This window comes from Mytilus galloprovincialis, chromosome 3 (assembly GCF_965363235.1).
Source record: "Mytilus galloprovincialis chromosome 3, xbMytGall1.hap1.1, whole genome shotgun sequence".
Classification (NCBI taxonomy): domain Eukaryota; kingdom Metazoa; phylum Mollusca; class Bivalvia; order Mytilida; family Mytilidae; genus Mytilus; species Mytilus galloprovincialis.
This window is the reverse complement of record NC_134840.1, coordinates 69046079-69065057: the sequence shown is the minus strand read 5'-3', so window position 1 is coordinate 69065057 and position 18979 is coordinate 69046079. Positions and strand designations below refer to the sequence as shown.

The 18979-nt window shown below is 31.7% G+C and overlaps 2 protein-coding genes across 2 annotated transcripts in view; one reads left to right on the top strand and one right to left on the bottom strand.

Annotated features, from left to right (window-relative positions):
• Positions 1-8263: 8263 nt before the first annotated feature.
• On the bottom strand, positions 8264-17620 carry LOC143068751 (L-2-hydroxyglutarate dehydrogenase, mitochondrial-like). The gene is made up of 9 exons (XM_076243023.1): positions 17455-17620; positions 13870-13997; positions 13341-13492; positions 12685-12816; positions 11550-11750; positions 10779-10940; positions 9770-9927; positions 9226-9357; positions 8264-8653 (listed from the first exon to the last, which is right to left on the bottom strand). The coding sequence occupies exons 1-9, from the start codon at positions 17607-17609 to the stop codon at positions 8458-8460; spliced, it is 1416 nt and encodes a 471-aa protein (XP_076099138.1). The 5' UTR covers positions 17610-17620; the 3' UTR covers positions 8264-8457.
• LOC143068749 (E3 ubiquitin-protein ligase TRIM9-like) overlaps positions 17616-18979 on the top strand; it is a 73868-nt gene continuing 72504 nt past the window's right edge. The window contains exon 1 of the mRNA XM_076243021.1: positions 17616-18461. Within this exon, the coding sequence (XP_076099136.1) occupies positions 17685-18461 (777 nt within the window). The 5' untranslated portion in view covers positions 17616-17684. The remainder of the gene's footprint in view (positions 18462-18979) is intronic.

The following is an 18979-nucleotide window of genomic DNA, read 5'->3' as shown; positions in this document are numbered from 1 at the left end:
TATTCTTTATCAGTAAGTGTCATGAAATATTGGCTACTGGACATTGAGCACACAAACATTAATTGATTTGTTTTGATAATTGGTTTCGAAATTATGTGCAAAAACACTTGCGTTATTCAATAACTAAATACAGGTATGGAACACACAATTCAAAAGGAAGTAGTTTAGTAGGAATGAAAATAGGTTTTGAATGTAATCAATGATACAACAATAAAAAAAAAAAAAAAAAAAAATACATCTACAGGTCAAAACATTTTTTTTTTTTAGGTTAACAAAATGAATTTTCATTTCACCTTTTTCTTCATTAGACATTTTGATTTAGTATACTGCACGTAAAAATGCCAGATTTTGATTGACCAATTCGAGGGAAACAATTTACTCTATCACATGGCTGAGCTAGAGACAATTTGATTTTAATGTAACCCTCTCGTCCAGAACAATCAAAAATCGATAATTTAAAGAACAATGAATTGAACTGACATCAAGTAATTAAAGACAATGCTTAAGTTCCACGTTTTGGTCGATTTCATTATTTGACTGTCAAAATAAAAACAAATGAAACATCTTGCTTCGATTCTGTTGATTTTTGTCGAGCCTGCAACTTTTGTTGCAGAAAGCTCGACATAGGAATACTGATCCGGCGGCGGAAGAAGGTGGAAGACCTGGATGCTTCATACTTTGTATATAGATGCCTCATGTTACGAAGTTTCCGTCAGTCACATGTCCAATGTCCTTGACCTCATTTTCATGGTTCAGTGACCACTTGAATAAAAGATCAGATTTTTTGTAAATTAAATGTTGAATTCTCTCTTATTATAAGTAATAGGATAAGTATATTTGGTAGGTGAGTACCTTGCAAGGTCCTCATGACCGTCAGACAGTTTTCACTTGACCTCGGCCTTATTTCATGGATAAGTGAACAAGGTTAAGTTTTGGTGGTCAAGTCCATATCTCAGATACTAAAAGCAATAGGGCTAGTATATTCGGTGTATGGAAGGACTGTAAGGTGTACATGTCCAACTGGCAGGTGTCATCTGACCTTGACCTCATTTTCATGGTTCAGTGGTTATAGTTAAGTTTTAGTGTTTTTGGTCTGTTTTTCTCATACTTTAGGCAATTGGTCTACTATATTTGTTGTATGGAATGATTGTAAGGTGTACATGTCTAGCGGGCAGATGTCATCTAACCTTGACCTCATTTTCATGGTTCAGTGGTCAAAGTTAAGTTTTTGATTTTTGGTCTTTAAATCTTATATCAGATGCCAAAGGTCAACTATATTTGGTGTATGGAAATATTTTATGATCTATATGTCAGTCCCGCAGGTTTTATTTGACCATGACCTTAATTTCACGGTTCATTGCACAGTGTTTAGTGTTTGAGTTCCGTTTTTTTTCTTCTTAAACTATAAGTAATAGGTCAACTATATTTGTTGTATGGAAGCATTGTTAGCTGTACATGTCTGCCTGGCATGGTTCATCTGACCTTGAACTCATTTTCATGGTTCATTGATCAATGTTTTAAGTTTTTTATGCCCCACCTACGAAAGGAGAGGGGCATTATGTTTTCTGGTCTGTGGCTCCGTTCATGCGTCCGTTCGTTCGTCCGTCCGTTCGTTCGTCCCGCTTTGAACAGGTTAAAGTTTTTGGTCAAGGTAGTTTTTGATGAAGCTGAAGTCCATTCCACTTGAAACTTTGTACACTTGTTGCTTATGATATGATCTTTCTAATTTTAAAGCCAAATTAGACGTTTGACCCCGATTTCATGGTCCATTGAACATAGAAAATGAAAGTGGGAGTTTCAGGTTAAAGTTTTTGGTCAAGGTAGTTTTTGATGAAGCTGAAGTCCAATCAACTTGAAACTTAGTATGGTATGATCTTTCTAATTTTAATGCAAAATTAGATTTTTACCCTACTTCACGGTCAATGGAACATGGAAAATGATTGAGTGGGGCATCCGTGTACTTTGGACACATTCTTGTTCTTGGTTAATGTTAAGTTTATGTGACAGTTGTAATAGAGCTTTATACTTAGGACTATCAACATAATATCAATGATTAGCAAAGAAGGCGAGACATTTCAGTGTGTGCACTCTTGTTCTAATATCCGTGACTTCGCAGCCGTTAACAATGTTTAATCGAGGAAACAATCTGCTCTATCATCCTCTCAGCTATGTGTTATTTATATAGTATGAGCCTGGGACATAAAATTCTATTCTATTCTATTCAAGAATACTAGTCCTAACATGACTCGGATTTACGGAACAAATATAGTATTTGCTACTTTGTCAGCTAGACAACAGCATATATATAATGGGAAGGATTTAAAAGAGCAAAGAATGGTCGGCTTGGAATAAGATTAATGCGACTATAACCTTGCGAACTAGCACACTAAAGATCAGGATGAGCGTGTCAATAAAGTACAAAGCAGGGTTCGTCAATCCAGAAACTCAAATAAAACTTTAATTGGTTGCATCTCCACCAAGCATTAAATGTATGTAATCTAGCATAAACTGATTGGACTTTCAGAATAATGTGTTAAAAGAGGGACGAAAGATACCAGAGGGACACAAACTCATAAATCGAAAACAAACTGACAACACCATGGCTAAAAATGAAAAAAGGCAAACAGACAAATAATAATACACATGACACAACATAGAAAACTAAAGAATAAGCAAAACAACACCACCAAAAACTAAGGGTGGTCTCATGTGCTCCGGAAGGGTAATCAGATCCTGGTACACATGTGGCACCCGTCGTGTTGCTTATGTGATAACAAATTCGGTAAATAATTTGGTAGGTCACATTTATGAAGGGGAGGGGATTGTAGTTATAGTAGTGATTTGTCATACTGTGGACTGTCATCTTGCGACCTAGCTCATAATTTTGTTGTTGTCTCAGTTTGTAAGTCAAGTACATAAATGTTCTACTTATATCATCAATAGCCATTCTATACTAGTATATGCATGTAGTATTTGTGGCTAGACATAACGACGTCATCAAGCAGGTAATACAATTACACTAAATTTTAGTTAATCCTGTACCACAAATCCTTTTTTTTTTGTATTGAATGCAGGAGATTTCCTGGTCTATAGTTGCACCAATTTACAAGCATTGGTGAAGGTTACACAGTGGCGCCCTCAAGCATGTTTAACCCTGCCACATTATATATGTACCTGTACCATGGCTGGTGCCTGTAATTCAGTAGAAGTTGTTTGTTGCTGTATATCATACATGTATTTGTTTTCCTTCATTGTTTTTGAACATAAACAGGCTGTTTGTTTCCTCGTTTTACATTTCGGTGCCTTTAAAGCAGACTATGGGGTATGGTTTTGATCATTGTTGAAGGTCATACAGTGACCTATATTTGTTATCTCTACACCATTTTGTCTCTGGTAGATCTAGTGGTCTCATTGACAATAGTACCAAATGTACTATTTTCATATAATTTTGAAAGTTGTCTTAATATGTTGAAACCTTATTTAAAATGTTTGCCACTGGACATTAAGCAACAAACAATCAATCAAACACAGTTCACAATGCATTATCTAAGGACCACTGAGGTTGTTTGGTTGAAGTTACATGACATTTCAAAAGAAAAGCTAGAAGGTCTTTTGTAGAATTTGAGGTAACTTATACACTGTTTTCCAAAGGGCATATCAGCAGCAGGTACCCGTAATTTTCTATTCTATTTCAACCAGGCAGAAATTAACAGTTTAAATCCCTTGGTCTACCACCTTATTCAACTAGACTTCAAAGAGCCTGAACTTACTATTTTGCACTGTTTACTGTTAAGATTGAATAGAATACAGACTTTTTTAAAGCATTTTTCAGTATGATCTTTGCTGTCTCCTAAAAGGGCATTTTAGCAGTAGGCTATTCAATACTGATATTTTGACATCAACCAAGATGGAATTATTTTATCAAATAGATTTATTATAAAATTTGAATAGCAATGATATAAATAACCACAGATATATACACACATAAAAATATTTTGAACCATTCAAAATAATTTTCTGGACATCGAACTGATAATAGACTGACGGATAGGCAGGACTATCTTTTGTTAAATTACTTGTGGTATTTTCTGTTACTATGGAGATGTGGTTGTGGTGGAAGATCGTTGATGACTGTTTTTATTCAAGATATAGATTAATTGATTGATATTTGATCTTCAATGCCACGATCAGCGCTACTTGCTATATTGTGAGGTGAGTTGTTGTGTGTGAAAGGAGCCAGATCGCCCAGAAAGAATAACTGACCTTCTGCAATTTAGTCCATATTTAGAAATTTATATATTCTATGGAGACTTGTCTATTGCTGAATATTGTGTTTTTACTTCTAATGATTTTTTTGATTTTTTTGTAAAGGTGGGTTGCTGTTTCATTCAAATCCACTCCACACTACACCATTTATTCAGTGAATTGATGTGAATATTAATTTCCTTCCATCTTGAATTTCCAGCTTTATGCCAATATTCAATTCAGCTGTAATAGCACACATGCCATAATAATAAAATAGGACACACTATTTTGATTCTGTTTATTCACTAAATATATGATCACATTATTGTACATGATTGTTTGTAAAAAAATACAAATACATATCAAACATTTTTAATACCCTCTTTAAAAAAATCTGCAAACTAGATATACTATTTCTAAGAATGCTTGTATTTTCATTAGTTTCTCATTATTTTTTTTATAGAAAGGCACTTGTATATTGTTTTTGTAGATTGTTTGCTTTAACTGGTTACATGCTTTGTATGCAGGTATGAAAAATAATGATAAATGATCCTTTCTGTGATAACCTGGTACCATTTAGAAAGAAAAAGAATTTTTAGTATGTATGTTTATATGGTAGGCCAGGATTCAGACGTGTTTTCAATATTATTTTTGAAATATAGAGGATATACTTTCCCATGACACCATTTTTAACCATAAATTTATCTAAATATTTCCAAAGGAATAATAACTAGAGGCTCTAAAGAGCCTGTGTCGCTCACCTCGGTCTATGTGAATATTAAAGGAAGCAGATGGATTCATGACAAAATTGTGTTTTGGTGATGGTGATGTGTTTGTACATCTGACTTTACTGAACATTCTTGCTGCTTAAAATTATCTCTATCTATAATGAACTTGGCCCATTAGTTTCAGTGGAAAATGTTAGTAAAAATTTACAAATTTTATGAAAATTGTTAAAAATTGACTATAAGGAACAATAACTCCTAAGGGGGTCAATTGACCATTTCGGTCATGTTGACTTATTTGTAAATCTTACTTTGCTGAACATTATTGTTGTTAACAGTTTATCTCTATCAATAATAATATTCAAGATAATGACCAAAAACAGCAAAATTTCCTTAAAACTAATTATTCAGGGTCAGCAACCCAACAACGGGTTGTCCGATCCATCTAAAAATTTCAGAGCAGATAAATGTTGACCTGATAAACAATTTTACCCCATGTCAGATTTGCTCTAAATGCTTTGGGTTTTGAGTTATAAGCCAAAAACTGCATTTTACCCCATGTTCTATTTTTAGCCATGGCGGCCATCTTGGTTGAATGGCCGGGTCAACGGACACATTTTTCAAACTACTAACCCAAAAGAGGATTGTGGCCAAGTTTGGATTAATTTGGCCAAGTAGTTTCAGAGGAGAAGATTTTTGTAAAAGATTACTAAGATTTACGAAAAATGGTTAAAAATTGACTATAAAGGGCAATAACTCCTAAAGGGGTCAACTGACCATTTCAGTCATGTTGACTTATTTGTAAATCTTACTTTGCTGAACATTATTGCTGTTTATAGTTTATCTCTATCTATAATAATATTTAAGATAATAACCAAAAAGAGCAAAATTTCCTTAAAATTACTAATTTAGGGCCAGCAACCCAACAACGGTTTGTCCGATTCATCTGAAAATTTCAGGGCAGATAGATCTTGAACTGATAAACAATTTTACCCCATGTCAGATTTGCTCTAAATGCTTTGGGTTTTGAGTTATAAGCCAAAAACTGCATTTTACCCCATGTTCTATTTTTAGCCATGGCGGCCATCTTGGTTTGACGGCCGGGTCACCGGACACATTTTTCAAACTACTAACCCAAAAGATGATTGTGGCCAAGTTTGAATTAATTTGGCCAAGTAGTTTCAGAGGAGAAGATTTTTGTAAAATATTACTAAGATTTACGAAAAATGGTTAAAAATTGACTATAAAGGGCAATAACTCCTAAAGGGGTCAACTGACCATTTCAGTCATGTTGACTTATTGTAAATCTTACTTTGCTGAACATTATTGCTGTTTACTGTTTATCTCTATCTATAATAATATTCAAGATAATAACCAAAAAGAGCAAAATTTCCTTAAAATTACTAATTCAGGGGCAGCAACCCAACAACGGGTTGTCCGATTCATCTGAAAATTTCAGGGCAGATAGATCTTCACCTGTTTAACAATTCTACCCCATGTCAGATTTGCTCTAAATGCTTTGGTTTTTGAGTTATAAGCCAAAAACTGCATTTTACCCCTATGTTCTATTTTTAGCCATGGCGGCCATCTTGGATGGTTGGCCGGGTCACCGAACACATTTTTTAAACTAGATACCCCAATGATGATTGTGGCCAAGTTTGGTTTAATTTGGCCCAGTAGTTTCAGAGGAGAAGATTTTTGTAAAAGTTAACGACGACGACGACGGACGACAGACGACGACGGACGCCAAGTGATGAGAAAAGCTCACTTGGCCTTTTAGGTCAGGTGAGCTAACAATACCATAAAATGTAGCTTAACTACTCAAAATGAAACTGCAGTTTCACAAAACAATGTAACAAATAAATACAGTTGTAAAAATATGTAATAACAATATAAACTTCAAAAATGTCCAAACATAAATTTCTAAATCAATATATACATATCTTTGAATTCCCTCTCATAAACAGAATTCATTAAAAATTCAACAATTATAGCTTAAACTTTTTGTAACATCAAATATGTAATAAAAGATGCATTATAATATGCCACTTTTCTTTATCAACTTTGCATTTATTATTCATACAAATAATGGGCTTAAATGTATTCAAAAACTAAACTTATCATTCTTTAAGCATGTCAAATTCTATCTGTATCAACAAAGATCCGTATAAAAATATTTTCATCTACAACATTAAAAACATGATTCTTCAGACATCTTTCATACCTAATGTAGGTAATTTAATATGAAAAATTCTTTTGGATTTCTAAATATAAACTTCTAATATCAGGCACATAATATGAGACAACCTTGAGCAATCAAATAATATTCTAATGAAATACAAATTTACAATCAAATAAAATTCTTATGAAAAACAAAGTTTAAATTCACAATTAAATAATATTCTTATGAAAAACAAAGATTAAATTTAGTTTCTTTCATTAAATACAAGGTCAAGACATTCTGAGTAACATTGCACCAAAACAAATTGAGAATTCATAAAAAAAGTTCTTTGCATTTTCTGTTTCATTTCTGTTAAAAAGTCCATGGTCAAATTCAAATTTAAAAGAAAATTAAACTCATGAACAAACAACACTGATTCAGGAATAAATATCTTGTTTTGTTGCTTATGATTATTTTTTTACATCTAAATTCCACGCTTATTTATCTTTATAAATTATCACATGACTGAAGTTGAATAAAGCCATCATTTGTACAGCTCAACCACTTTCTTGACCAGCCAATTTCAACATGTTACAAAGTTTGAAATTGCTTTACCTGTCCAAAAAAAAAGTTTACAAATTTAAGAAAACAGTTCGTACTTTTTTTGGCATTTTAAACTTTTTTGGATTCGAGCGTCACTGATGAGTCTTTTGTAGACGAAACGCGCGTCTGGCGTATATACTAATTTTAGTCCTGGTATCTATGATGAGTTTATTTTCATTGATTTAGATCTTTATATTATGATCACATAATTATCTACCCTTGAATGAATAATGTTAAATAAAGCCATGATTTGTACATCTCAACTATTTCCTTGACCAACCAATTTCAACATGTTATGAAGTTTGAAATTGTTTTACATGTCAACGAAACAGTTTAGAAATTAAGGAAAATAGTTTCATTGATACGGCTCTCAGTGGCGGATCCAGAAATTTTCATAAGTGGGGGCCAACTGACTGACCTAAGAGAGGGCCCGCTCCAGTCACGCTTCAGTGATTCCCTATATAAGCAACCAAATTTTTCCCCAAAAAGGGGGGACCCGGCCCCCACCCTAAATCCGCCTCTGGCTCTTACTTTATATTATGATCACATAATTATCTCCCCTTGGATGAATGATATTTTATTACAGTCCCATAATTATCTCCCCTTGAATGAATTATAAAAATAGACAAAAATCATACTAAATTTAAATAATTATCACAGATAATGAACTAATATAAAACAAATTGCTGGTTATTGCACCATAATTCCTAAAGTAGACTGATACTATAATTGGAATGTCTGTTCTACTTTATCTGTAACCATGTTAGCTATAGACAGAGATGATGTTGCTGCTGGTGACGGAGCATTCCTTACATGTAATATCCTACTGCCAAGATCTCCTGTACCACTGTCAAATACAAAGTCATCTACTAACTGTCCTTCTCTATCTAAAGCTTGAGCTCTTACACCAGAAGGACCCCTGTAAAAATATAAAATTTATCAAATTCTAATAATTTCGAAAGACATTATTAAAGAAGTTACCAGAAGAAGTATAGCTGATTAAAAGATTAATTGTTATAATAGGGTTTTCCAACCAACCCTAATGATTTTATGTGGATTTTTTCAACCCTAAATTTTTCACTATAAGAATAAATTCAGTTGTGCCTACTGAAAGCTTATTCTATGAAATTACCAGAGAAATTGATCAAGACTTTACAAAAAAACTTCAACCACAAACTAAACCAAAATTTTGATGCCGCTGACAGAATCTATGATCAGTTTTTCTCACTTTCTAAAAAATTAATTTCACAAGCTCAATAAAAAGGGAAGAATAGATAAAAGTATGAGATTATTGATTCCATCATCACCATTGGAAAAGAGCATGTGTCTGCTGATCAAAACTGTCATAACAAAAATATCACGTTCCAACCTTAGATCTTAGCTGCAACTTCAAAAGCTTGTTTTATGAAACTTTGAATACCGGTACTAATTAATATACAATTGGTTCATATTTTCACATAATATTTTAAGATTTTTAAATCATATGTTTACCTGATGACATCTTCTCTGGCAAGTTCTGGTACATATCTCTGTAACTGTTTCACTGTGGCACCAATATAAAACCCACGATACATTTCTTTTAGACCGAAAGCTAAATTTTTAAATGCAAGCTTTCTCAAACCTCTGAAATAAGATGGAATGAATAAAATAAAATAAAATTAATATTTTTTTTGTATTATATTCATTAATACATGACAGGTCTACATACAATCAAGGAAAGAAGTAACTTACTTAATACAAATAATTATTTTTCTTGGAACTAAGGAGTCTTTCTGTAATTCTTCAAATGAGGAAGATTGTGTCATTTTAACAAACCCATATTGTCACTTAAAATTTTCTGGAAAACATACAATTTTTAATATGGAAATAGTTAAGCTTTATATGTTTTGCCATCATGACTTTTGTTTTGTTTTTAATTATTTTTTTCCTCTCTTCAAGAATTATTGTCTTGTCTGTCTCTTTTTAATTATTTAAATGGTGTTTTTTAATTTCAATTTTTCTATTTTCAAACCTTTCTTGCCTTGTAAAAACATACCTAAAACTTAAGGCATCAAATGTATCCTTTAAATTAAAATCTGTTAAATTATATCCTTCTCTTTTAAATGACAACACAGCATTGGGACCTAACCACACATCTCCATTCATTCTAGGTGTATAATGGACTCCAAGGAAAGGAAATCTAGGGTCTGGTACCTAAAAATTAAGATTAGCCATTAGTAAATCTAAAGAGCATAACACATTCATATCATCTACAAAACCTGTTTTATAAGAGGGGCGTAAAGGGGGGGGGGGTGTATCTGCACGGAAGAACGCAAAATAAAATTGCCATTTCACGATGAACGAACAATTAAAAATTTCTTACATGTTGATCTTTTCCCAGATTTCACGAAACACGGTGAATAACAAACCTTTTTCACGGCTGCACGTGAAATAAAAATGGCAAAATATGTTACACAAAACTAACCCTTTACCACCCTCTTATAAAATTAAATGAATGTATATGTTTTGTAGTATTTTTAGGATATAAAAGTGTTGACTGAAGCATATTCGAAAAAAAAACCTTGGCAGTGATTAAATCTTGGATTACCTGTTTTTTAAAAATTTTTGTTCATATTCTGAAGTTGAGATAATACAAAAAAATCTAAAAATAATTAATTTACCGTAGTGATTGTCTGCTTGAACATGAACATACGGTATAGTGGTTTTTTTCGTGGGGTGTAAATTTTTGAGGATAGAACAAAATCGCCAAAATAAATTCCACCAATTTAAAAGTGCAAACACAACCGTATTGATAAAAGTTTGGAATCAGCCAAAATAATAACCACCAAGATAATTCGTATACCTTATTATATCAAAATCGTGAAATTTTACACCCATGAAAATAACCCGCTATATGGTATTACTTGTAATCTTTTATACATTTTTAGGAAACTAACGACCTTATAACACACTGACGGAAAATGAATATAAAGACCAGTTATTGTTCAATAACCTCCCTTGCAACAAACTTTCTAAACATCTTACATATGTATAAATATACTTACTGGATATATATTGCCTCTAACAAGATCACATTTTTCTTGTTTTAGTAATAGATAATCTCCCCTGAATGGGACTATTCTTGGTTCTCTATTACAACCGGACAGCTCTGCCAGTCTGTCTGAATGGAGTCCTCCACAGGTCACAACATATCTACACTGCACAGCCTGAAAAAATATAAATATCATTTAACATTGTAATTTATATAAAATGAAAATATAATCTCAATCATAATTATGTTTTTTCAGACAATTCACTTTTGATGTAATACAAAGATTTATGTCCGCCTATTTTCCATTTAATGAAATCAGAGATCATTCGAAAAGTTATGTACAGACAACAAATTTTTTGGACATGCTTAAATAATTCAAAAGGAAAGTTTTGAAAATCTTTCAATGGAGTGTAAGAGAAAACGTGCATTAGGTTGTATGATTAAGAATATTTCAAACATTTTTTTTAAAGGTTTTTTCTCTTTTTTAAACAAGGTAATAATTGTGCCTTTTTCTTAATGATATATCTTGAATTTTAAAGTTTATCTGAAATCTACAGTTTATATATATTAACTTATTTTTTTTTAAATTTCATTTAGGCATTGTAGTTCTGAAAAATAATTGCTGCAGTTTTTTTGCTCTACTGTTGTGGTGATTCCTCATTCTTAAGATTAAAGTAGTAGTTAACTCAATTGATAACATGAATCAATCAGCATACTACAAGGAAGAAATCAGAAATTACATCAAAATTCTAAAAACAATATAAAGTCTATTTTATATACTTACTTGGTTATCTCCCCTTACAGTAACAGGATGTTTTATGCCACTTGATGATTCTGGTGAACTTTCCTTTGTAACATCCAACGATTTCACTTCAAAGTTAGTATAGATTTTTCCACCAGCTTTCTCAAATGTTCGACCATAAGATCTTGTTACTTCTGCATAATCAATGATCCCGGTATGGGGAGAGTGAATGGCTTTCAATCCCTGTGAAAAGAAATTCACAATTGGTATTACATGTACATCATTTTATACAAATTTCAATTTGGCAAAAATATTATCCATGTTAAATGGTGACTAGGATTTGTGTAGCTATGTTGCACCATATTCATATTGGAATAAAAAACATTACTTTTTACTCGCAATTTGAATTTCCAGGTGAGTGTGCATATTAGAGCCAAGAAATATAGAAAAAAATATGTTTCCCCTTTGTTTATTTGTGTAAGTCTCTATAATTTTTAAAAGAGGGTGACCTTATTACTCCTTAAGTCAATTAAATAATTGCCTCATCAATATTAAAATGTAATTTCAATTGAAACTATGTACTTGCTATGAAATTTCAATTCAAAAAGTTCTAGCACAAATTTTATATTTATGCTGGTAGCATCATTAATTTCTTTAATCTACTTTTAATCCAAATTATATGAGGAACATATTTGGTTATCTTTCACATTTTGAGTTAGCTGATGAATTATTTGCAATTATTTTAATCTCATCGTTAAAATCATTATACATCATTGTACAAGATACATGTAGGGTTAATACTTAAAGGTTTTGTTTCTAAATTTGATTTCATGTAAATTATTTTTTTGTGGTTTCCAGTATGTGAAGTTAAATTATTTGTAGGTTAAATATTGCAAATGTTTAGTTTTCTAGATTTCAAAAATTGAATGGCTAGTTTAACTACATTTAAATCAAATCTGCGGCATAACAAAGATACTAAATGCATGCACAGATTCCCGTGGTTTGCAATGATCTGGTATTCAAGCTGCTGACACCAAAAATTTAATGCATCATCTACTGAATTAAACTTGCAAAAAACAAGTTTGATCATTATACTCACTACACAGTTTGGTTCATTATACTCACTACACAGTTTGGTTCATTATACTCACTACACAGTTTGGTTCATTATACTCACTACACAGTTTGGTTCATATTCTTTTATTTCATGGGATTCAACCATCTTTAAATCCTTGACCCCATTTTCAATCCCTCTTTTCAATAAGCTCTCAAGTCTTGGGATTTCTTCTGGGGTGACTGACACAATCAACTAATAATATAAAGTAACAATATGAGCTAAGAGTTAACACTTCAAACAACTATACTTATCTTTCAGACTTAATATTTGATATGTAAGAATCTCAAATACATTTAGTTTTGATCTAATTCAAAATCTTAATTAATTTTTAAAAGAATTTCATGTCTTTTTTTTTGTGTTGTTGGGTTGTTCACTCATTTATGAAAGCATCACTTATCTTTTTACTCAGTCATTAAATATAATGTATCTATGCTTTCTCCTTTAAAAGTAAATGATGAATGTGCAGTTTTGCACATAAGAGTTCAAGTGATAAAGTTTGGGCATTGGAATTGCATGAATGCATTTCAAGAACATCAAATTTTGTATTCATTTAGTTCACCTAATAAAAGCCAGCTTGAAAAAAAAAGAAATTCACAACAAATATGCTCCAAAGCTGATCTTTGAGTAAAAGATATAATGCCCAGTAGCATTATTAGCAAAAATAAAAACCACACAATAATTTCCAAATTTACAGCATATATCAAAGAGTTACCCACCTTACCACACTTCTTGTATGGAACATTATTTTCATCACAGTATTTATATAGAAGTTCTACCCCCTCAACACACAGCTTGGCCTTCAGACTACCAGGTGTATAGTATATACCAGCATGTATCACTCCACTGTTATGTCCACTCTGGTGAGGGGCTACAATATATCAAAACAATATGTAATTGCTTGCCTGTATGTAAATTAATAATTCAAGGAAGAACACTGATAGGTTAAAAGATCCTCAATAAACAAATAAGTATGAGCTTCTTAAAAGAAACATTCAATCGATATCTTTGGGTCATGATCCACCAAAGTACTTCTAAGTGTTGGCAACTGTGTATATATCTGATGTATGTAGAAGGTTTCCCTTCCAGGGCACCTAAGATCCCCACTGTTTTTTTTTCATGCCATGGCAAGTTGTTTTCAACTTTTGCACTTAGTTATTCCTTTAGTGATTTTGGATACATGTATATTTGATATATATATGTAGAAGGTTATAAGGTTCTAGTAAAAGGAGGCAGTAAATTACTTACATATTTTAGATTCCTTCTCCAGAACTGCAACTGACAAATTTGGATGTCGTACCAGTATTTCTCTTGCTGTTGCCATGCCAACAATACCACCACCAACAATGACAATGTCATAACTTTCTTGGGTGGAACTAGGTAAATAAAAATACATAATATACAGTCAGCTCAAAATTACCTCTGATATTTTCATTTTCATTAAAAAAAAACATTAGTTAAATTTGTTTATACATTTTGTACATTGTATAATTGATTTTGAAGCTATAGAATACGAAAGAAAATATCTAACATGCAAAAAGGTCTTCAAATACATAAAATATTTCTCTAAAGTGTGGTAGAGAACCTCTTTATACATGTACCTTTCAAAGAATGAAATTCCTCTTTTTTGAATAAAAGATTTTCAGAGTCCAGACAATTTTACTTTGATCAAAGATTGCAATAATTTATTCAACAAGATTAAGTAAATATACCTTTTTTGTACCACATACAAAAGGGAAACAAACTTCAACTTTAATACAATGCTATAAAGGATTAGAACTTGCTGCCAAATTATTTAAAAGAGGAACAAAAAAATTGAATCTGTAATTTTAAATCAGTTATTTAAGATTTTCTTTCAGACAAAGGAAAGCAATGTTATACCTGGCAATTTTTTTCTTTAATTGAATATAATTGAGAATGGAAATGGGGAATGTGTCAAAGAGACAACAACCCGACCAAATAAAAAACAACAGCAGAGGGTCACCAACAGGTCTTCAATGTAGCGAGAAATTCCCGCACCCGGAGGCGTCCTTCAGCTGGCCCCTAAACAAATATATACTAGTCCAGTGATAATGAACGCCATACTAATTTCCAAATTGTACACAAGAAACTAAAATTAAAATAATACAAGACTAACAAAGGCCAGAGGCTCCTGACTTGGGACAGGCGCAAAAATGCGGCGGGGTTAAACATGTTTGTGAGATCTCAACCCTCCCCCTATACCTCTAACCAATGTAGAAAAGTAAACGCATAACAATACGCACATTAAAATTCAGTTCAAGAGAAGTCCGAGTCTGATGTCAGAAGATGTAACCAAAGAAAATAAACAAAATGACAATAATACATAAATAACAACAGACTACTAGCAGTTAACTGACATGCCAGCTCCAGACTTCAATTAAACTGACTGAAAGATTATGATTTCATCATATGAACATCAGGCACAATCCTTCCCGTTAGGGGTTTAGTATCATACCATCATAACATATATGAGAAGAACATAACCCTTGTCATGCCAACAACTGTTTTTAGAATAAATGTGTTTAGTTCCGATGCAAAGACCTTATCAGTGACTCAATATTAACGCCAAAATATGCAATCTTTAATGACTTGACAACAGTATCGTAATTATATCCCTTCTTAATAAGTCTATTCAAAGGTTTTGTAAGTTTCTGAGGTGAATACTGACACCTTTGTGCTTTGTAAAGAATATTTCCATAAAAAATTGGATGTGAAATACCTGAACGTATTAGAAGTCTGCATGTAGAGCTATATTTACGAATGATGTCTTTATACCGATGATAAAATTTAGTAAATGTTTTGAATGCTTGAATATTCTAGTCAATGCCCTCATCATTCATAATTTAAGCATAAATAGTATAAAATCTGCAAAAGTCATGATTTCTTCTCACTGTATTCTAATATTTTAAGAATGGACCATATTGAAAATAAGCAGAAATCTTTTCATTGGCAATACAGGTTAGGTACTCATGTATAAGCAATTGCTTTATACTATTTTCGCAATGTTTAATGTTGATATTTAATCAAATAAACTCTACATTCATGTATCTCGACTAAAGGTGTATTTAAGTTGTGAAGAATGTCAGAAATATTTACATGATTGATTTTGGTAGACAAAAATGCAGGTACAACATGCATAAGCTTATAAATGTGTCACTCCATTATCTTAATTGTAATCAAATCCTTGTAAGCAAAGCTTGGACACACAGTATCTATCTTTTAATTATTTATACACACTCAAATGTACACATATTTATACATGTATATATGTATGATCATGTATATGCCACAAATAATTCTGTTTATTAACCAGCATACATGTTAAATATTAACATTATAATTACAGTTGAAATATCAAAACAATATGACTTTAAAAAGTTAAAAAAAAATTGGAGGGGGGGAGTATTTTCAAACATTGTAATAAAAAAGGTTTCATTAAAAAGTCATTACTAGACTAAAGTGCTATTAATTATAACCAAATGTGTTGAAACTTTATAAAACAACTAATAATCAACTGTAATCAAATTACTTTTATATAAATTTATTGTAATAATCAATAGTACATGTATATCAAATTTTTTGTCATATAAAATTTACTTTTTGTCTTGTCACTATAAATTAAAAGTAGTATATATATAAGACTGGGATAGTCCAAATATTAATGACATATTGAAAGGCTATTTTTGGGGCTTTGAGACTTTCAGACATCAAACCAAGAATAATAGCTTTTCAAGACATCAAAATTATTTTGACTAAGACTAGGGATGTCAATGGAAACTTTGTTCTATGGGAAACCTATTACAGTAGAAAAATCAATAATAAAAAAAAAAATCAGAAAAATTTCCAGAAATTTTCATTGTTCTAACGTTTAAAAAAATATTGTCGCTTTTTTTAATTTCTGCATTAGGGCAGAATGCAAAAATCTACTTCCTTCTTCAGATCTCGTTGTCGTGAGATTTTGAGAAGTCTAGTAAAATATATAATATGGGGACGGAGTCCCCAATTACGGTAGAAAAATCAATAAAAAAAAAAAAAAAAATAGGGAAAATTTCCCAAATTTTCATTCTACTAATGAACTCAAAATCGTTAACTTTTTTTTTCAGATCTACTTCCGTTTCCGGTTTTTGTTTGCATCGTTTGCGTGCGACTTTGAATAAAATGTATATTTATCAACATATCAACAAATATAGGAGGAAATTGAACACCCAATCATTTTTAATAATTGTTTGATACGAAAAAACGTTACCAGGATAATAGCGTTTCTTTGTTTACATTGGTTATGACGTCATAACTTAAATAACGTCACAACTAAATCCCTAACAACAGAACCAATATCGGAAACATTACGGTATTTCCGGTTTTTTTTATCAACATGTTTGAATTAAAAATAAATAATACAGACTTCGTCCCCATTCACAGGTAATGCCTGCCTCATATTATTCCAGAATATTTTTTCCTTTTGGAACTTATATTATGAAGGAACTTTTGTTCAGTGACAACCTGTCCTTCATCAACTCGTGATATTTAACATATTTTATTTTAATATGTTATTTTTGGGGCAAAATTCATGATTTTTGTTGTTGAACTGATTCTTTTGATTACAAAACAACTACTGAAACAAAGTTTAAAGGTCAATTCAGCAACATTTACATAAGAACTTATTTGTGAGTAGTGGTTATCTTTCTTTACACTCTTGTCCTACACGGTTCCTTGTACATTTTTTTGTACTTTTGATGATTTTTTGTTGGTATTTAGTTCTATCACACTGACATGTTAAGGGCATCACATTTGTAACTAAAGATAACAACTAACCTTGATGAAAAACGATGATTTGTTAAATTGAATATCTGTGGGTTTAAATATTGTATTGAGACATGCTGTCTTTTCTTACAAACTGGTAAAAGATTGAAAAGTTTTCTGGTGATCCTGGAGGCTGCCATTGTTGTTGTCATTTTCTCTCGCAACATCTCGTGACCCACGAGACAACAGTTGATAACAACCGCTTCCTTTGAAACGGCTTTGCACTTCATACAGGTGCGATTATGGATGAGGAACTTAAATGTCCTGAGTGTAGAAAATTTTATTCAAAGCCCGTCTTTTTCCCATGTTCTCACTCTGTTTGTTTAGAGTGTGCTGGAAATATGCAGGAGTCTTCACAGGAATTTATGTCTCAATTTGAGGATAGTTCTTTGTTACAAATTTTAGGGGACACCGATCTTCTTAAAGATTATGATAAATTAAGTTTAGTTAGTGAAACTGACAGTGGAGTTGTATGTAATAGTAGACCTAGTAGCTACATTGGAAGTGGAAATATTTTACCCTCAGTGCAGGGAAGTTCTTATATTGTGAGGTGTCCTGTTTGTAAAAAACCTGTATTTTTAGATGAAAGTGGATATAAATCTCTACCTAAAAATACTATTCTTGAGGCTATTGTGGAAAAATATTGCAATGAATGTAAACAATTACAAAATCATACAAGTAAATGTCAAATGTGTGAACAAACTGATAATTCTGAAGCTAAAGATGCATGTAGTATGTGTGAACAATGTGAAATATTTTATTGTGATACATGTAAAGATGTTTGCCACCCTTCGAGGGGACCTTTGGCAAAACATAATATTGTGGGACCAATTCAAGGGAGAGCTATATTACGGGCCAAAAATAAAGCAAGTGAGGCAAAATGTATAGAACATGAAGAAGAGCATTTAAGCATGTATTGTTTATTTTGTAAACTGCCTGTTTGTTATGTCTGTCGACAAGAGGGACGTCATGTTGATCATGATGTCCAGGCCCTTGGGGTTATGTCAAAAACTCACAAGGTAAGAGAAACATAAGTAAAAACATCCTTTATATCATGTAAACTACACATTAACAGGACATTAATGTCAAGATACAAGTATCCAGCATGTGTTTCTTGTTTGTAAACAACTTCATTTTTGAAGTGATACACAGATTTCTTTTCTTTTTTGATAAACAATTTATAAATTTATTGTTTGCCATAAATCAATGTAAAATTTAAGGAAGTATTATTTAGGAAGGAATTCAGCCAACTTCCCATGGTTTTAATAACAAAAATACAATGAATTTATAAAATAATTGGTATGATGTACATATATTGTTGTGATTGTAGATTTAAAATTAAACCAATTAAAAGACAATATTTAACAAAAGTAAAGGGTTACATGTATGATACACTGTATATATATTTAAGACATGTATATTTAAACATGACTATGTTATTTTGTATAACAATAGATTACACAGTTACTTTAAAAAACACAAAGAAATTTCAAGTTTAGATTATATTTCTATTTGGACAATATATTAATAAAGCCAC

Bases quoted from the DNA above. Each gene is read 5' to 3' on its own strand.
- LOC143068751 (XM_076243023.1), bottom strand. From the start codon at position 17,609: ATGTTGCGAGAGAAAATGACAACAACAATGGCAGCCTCCAGGATCACC. The intron at 11,751-12,684 runs GTGAGTATAATG...TTCTTTTCACAG, and splicing joins AATATGAACCAAACTGTGTA to GGATTGAAAGCCATTCACTC. The intron at 9,358-9,769 runs GTATGTTTTTAC...ATCTTATTTCAG, and splicing joins TTTGATGCCTTAAGTTTTAG to AGGTTTGAGAAAGCTTGCAT.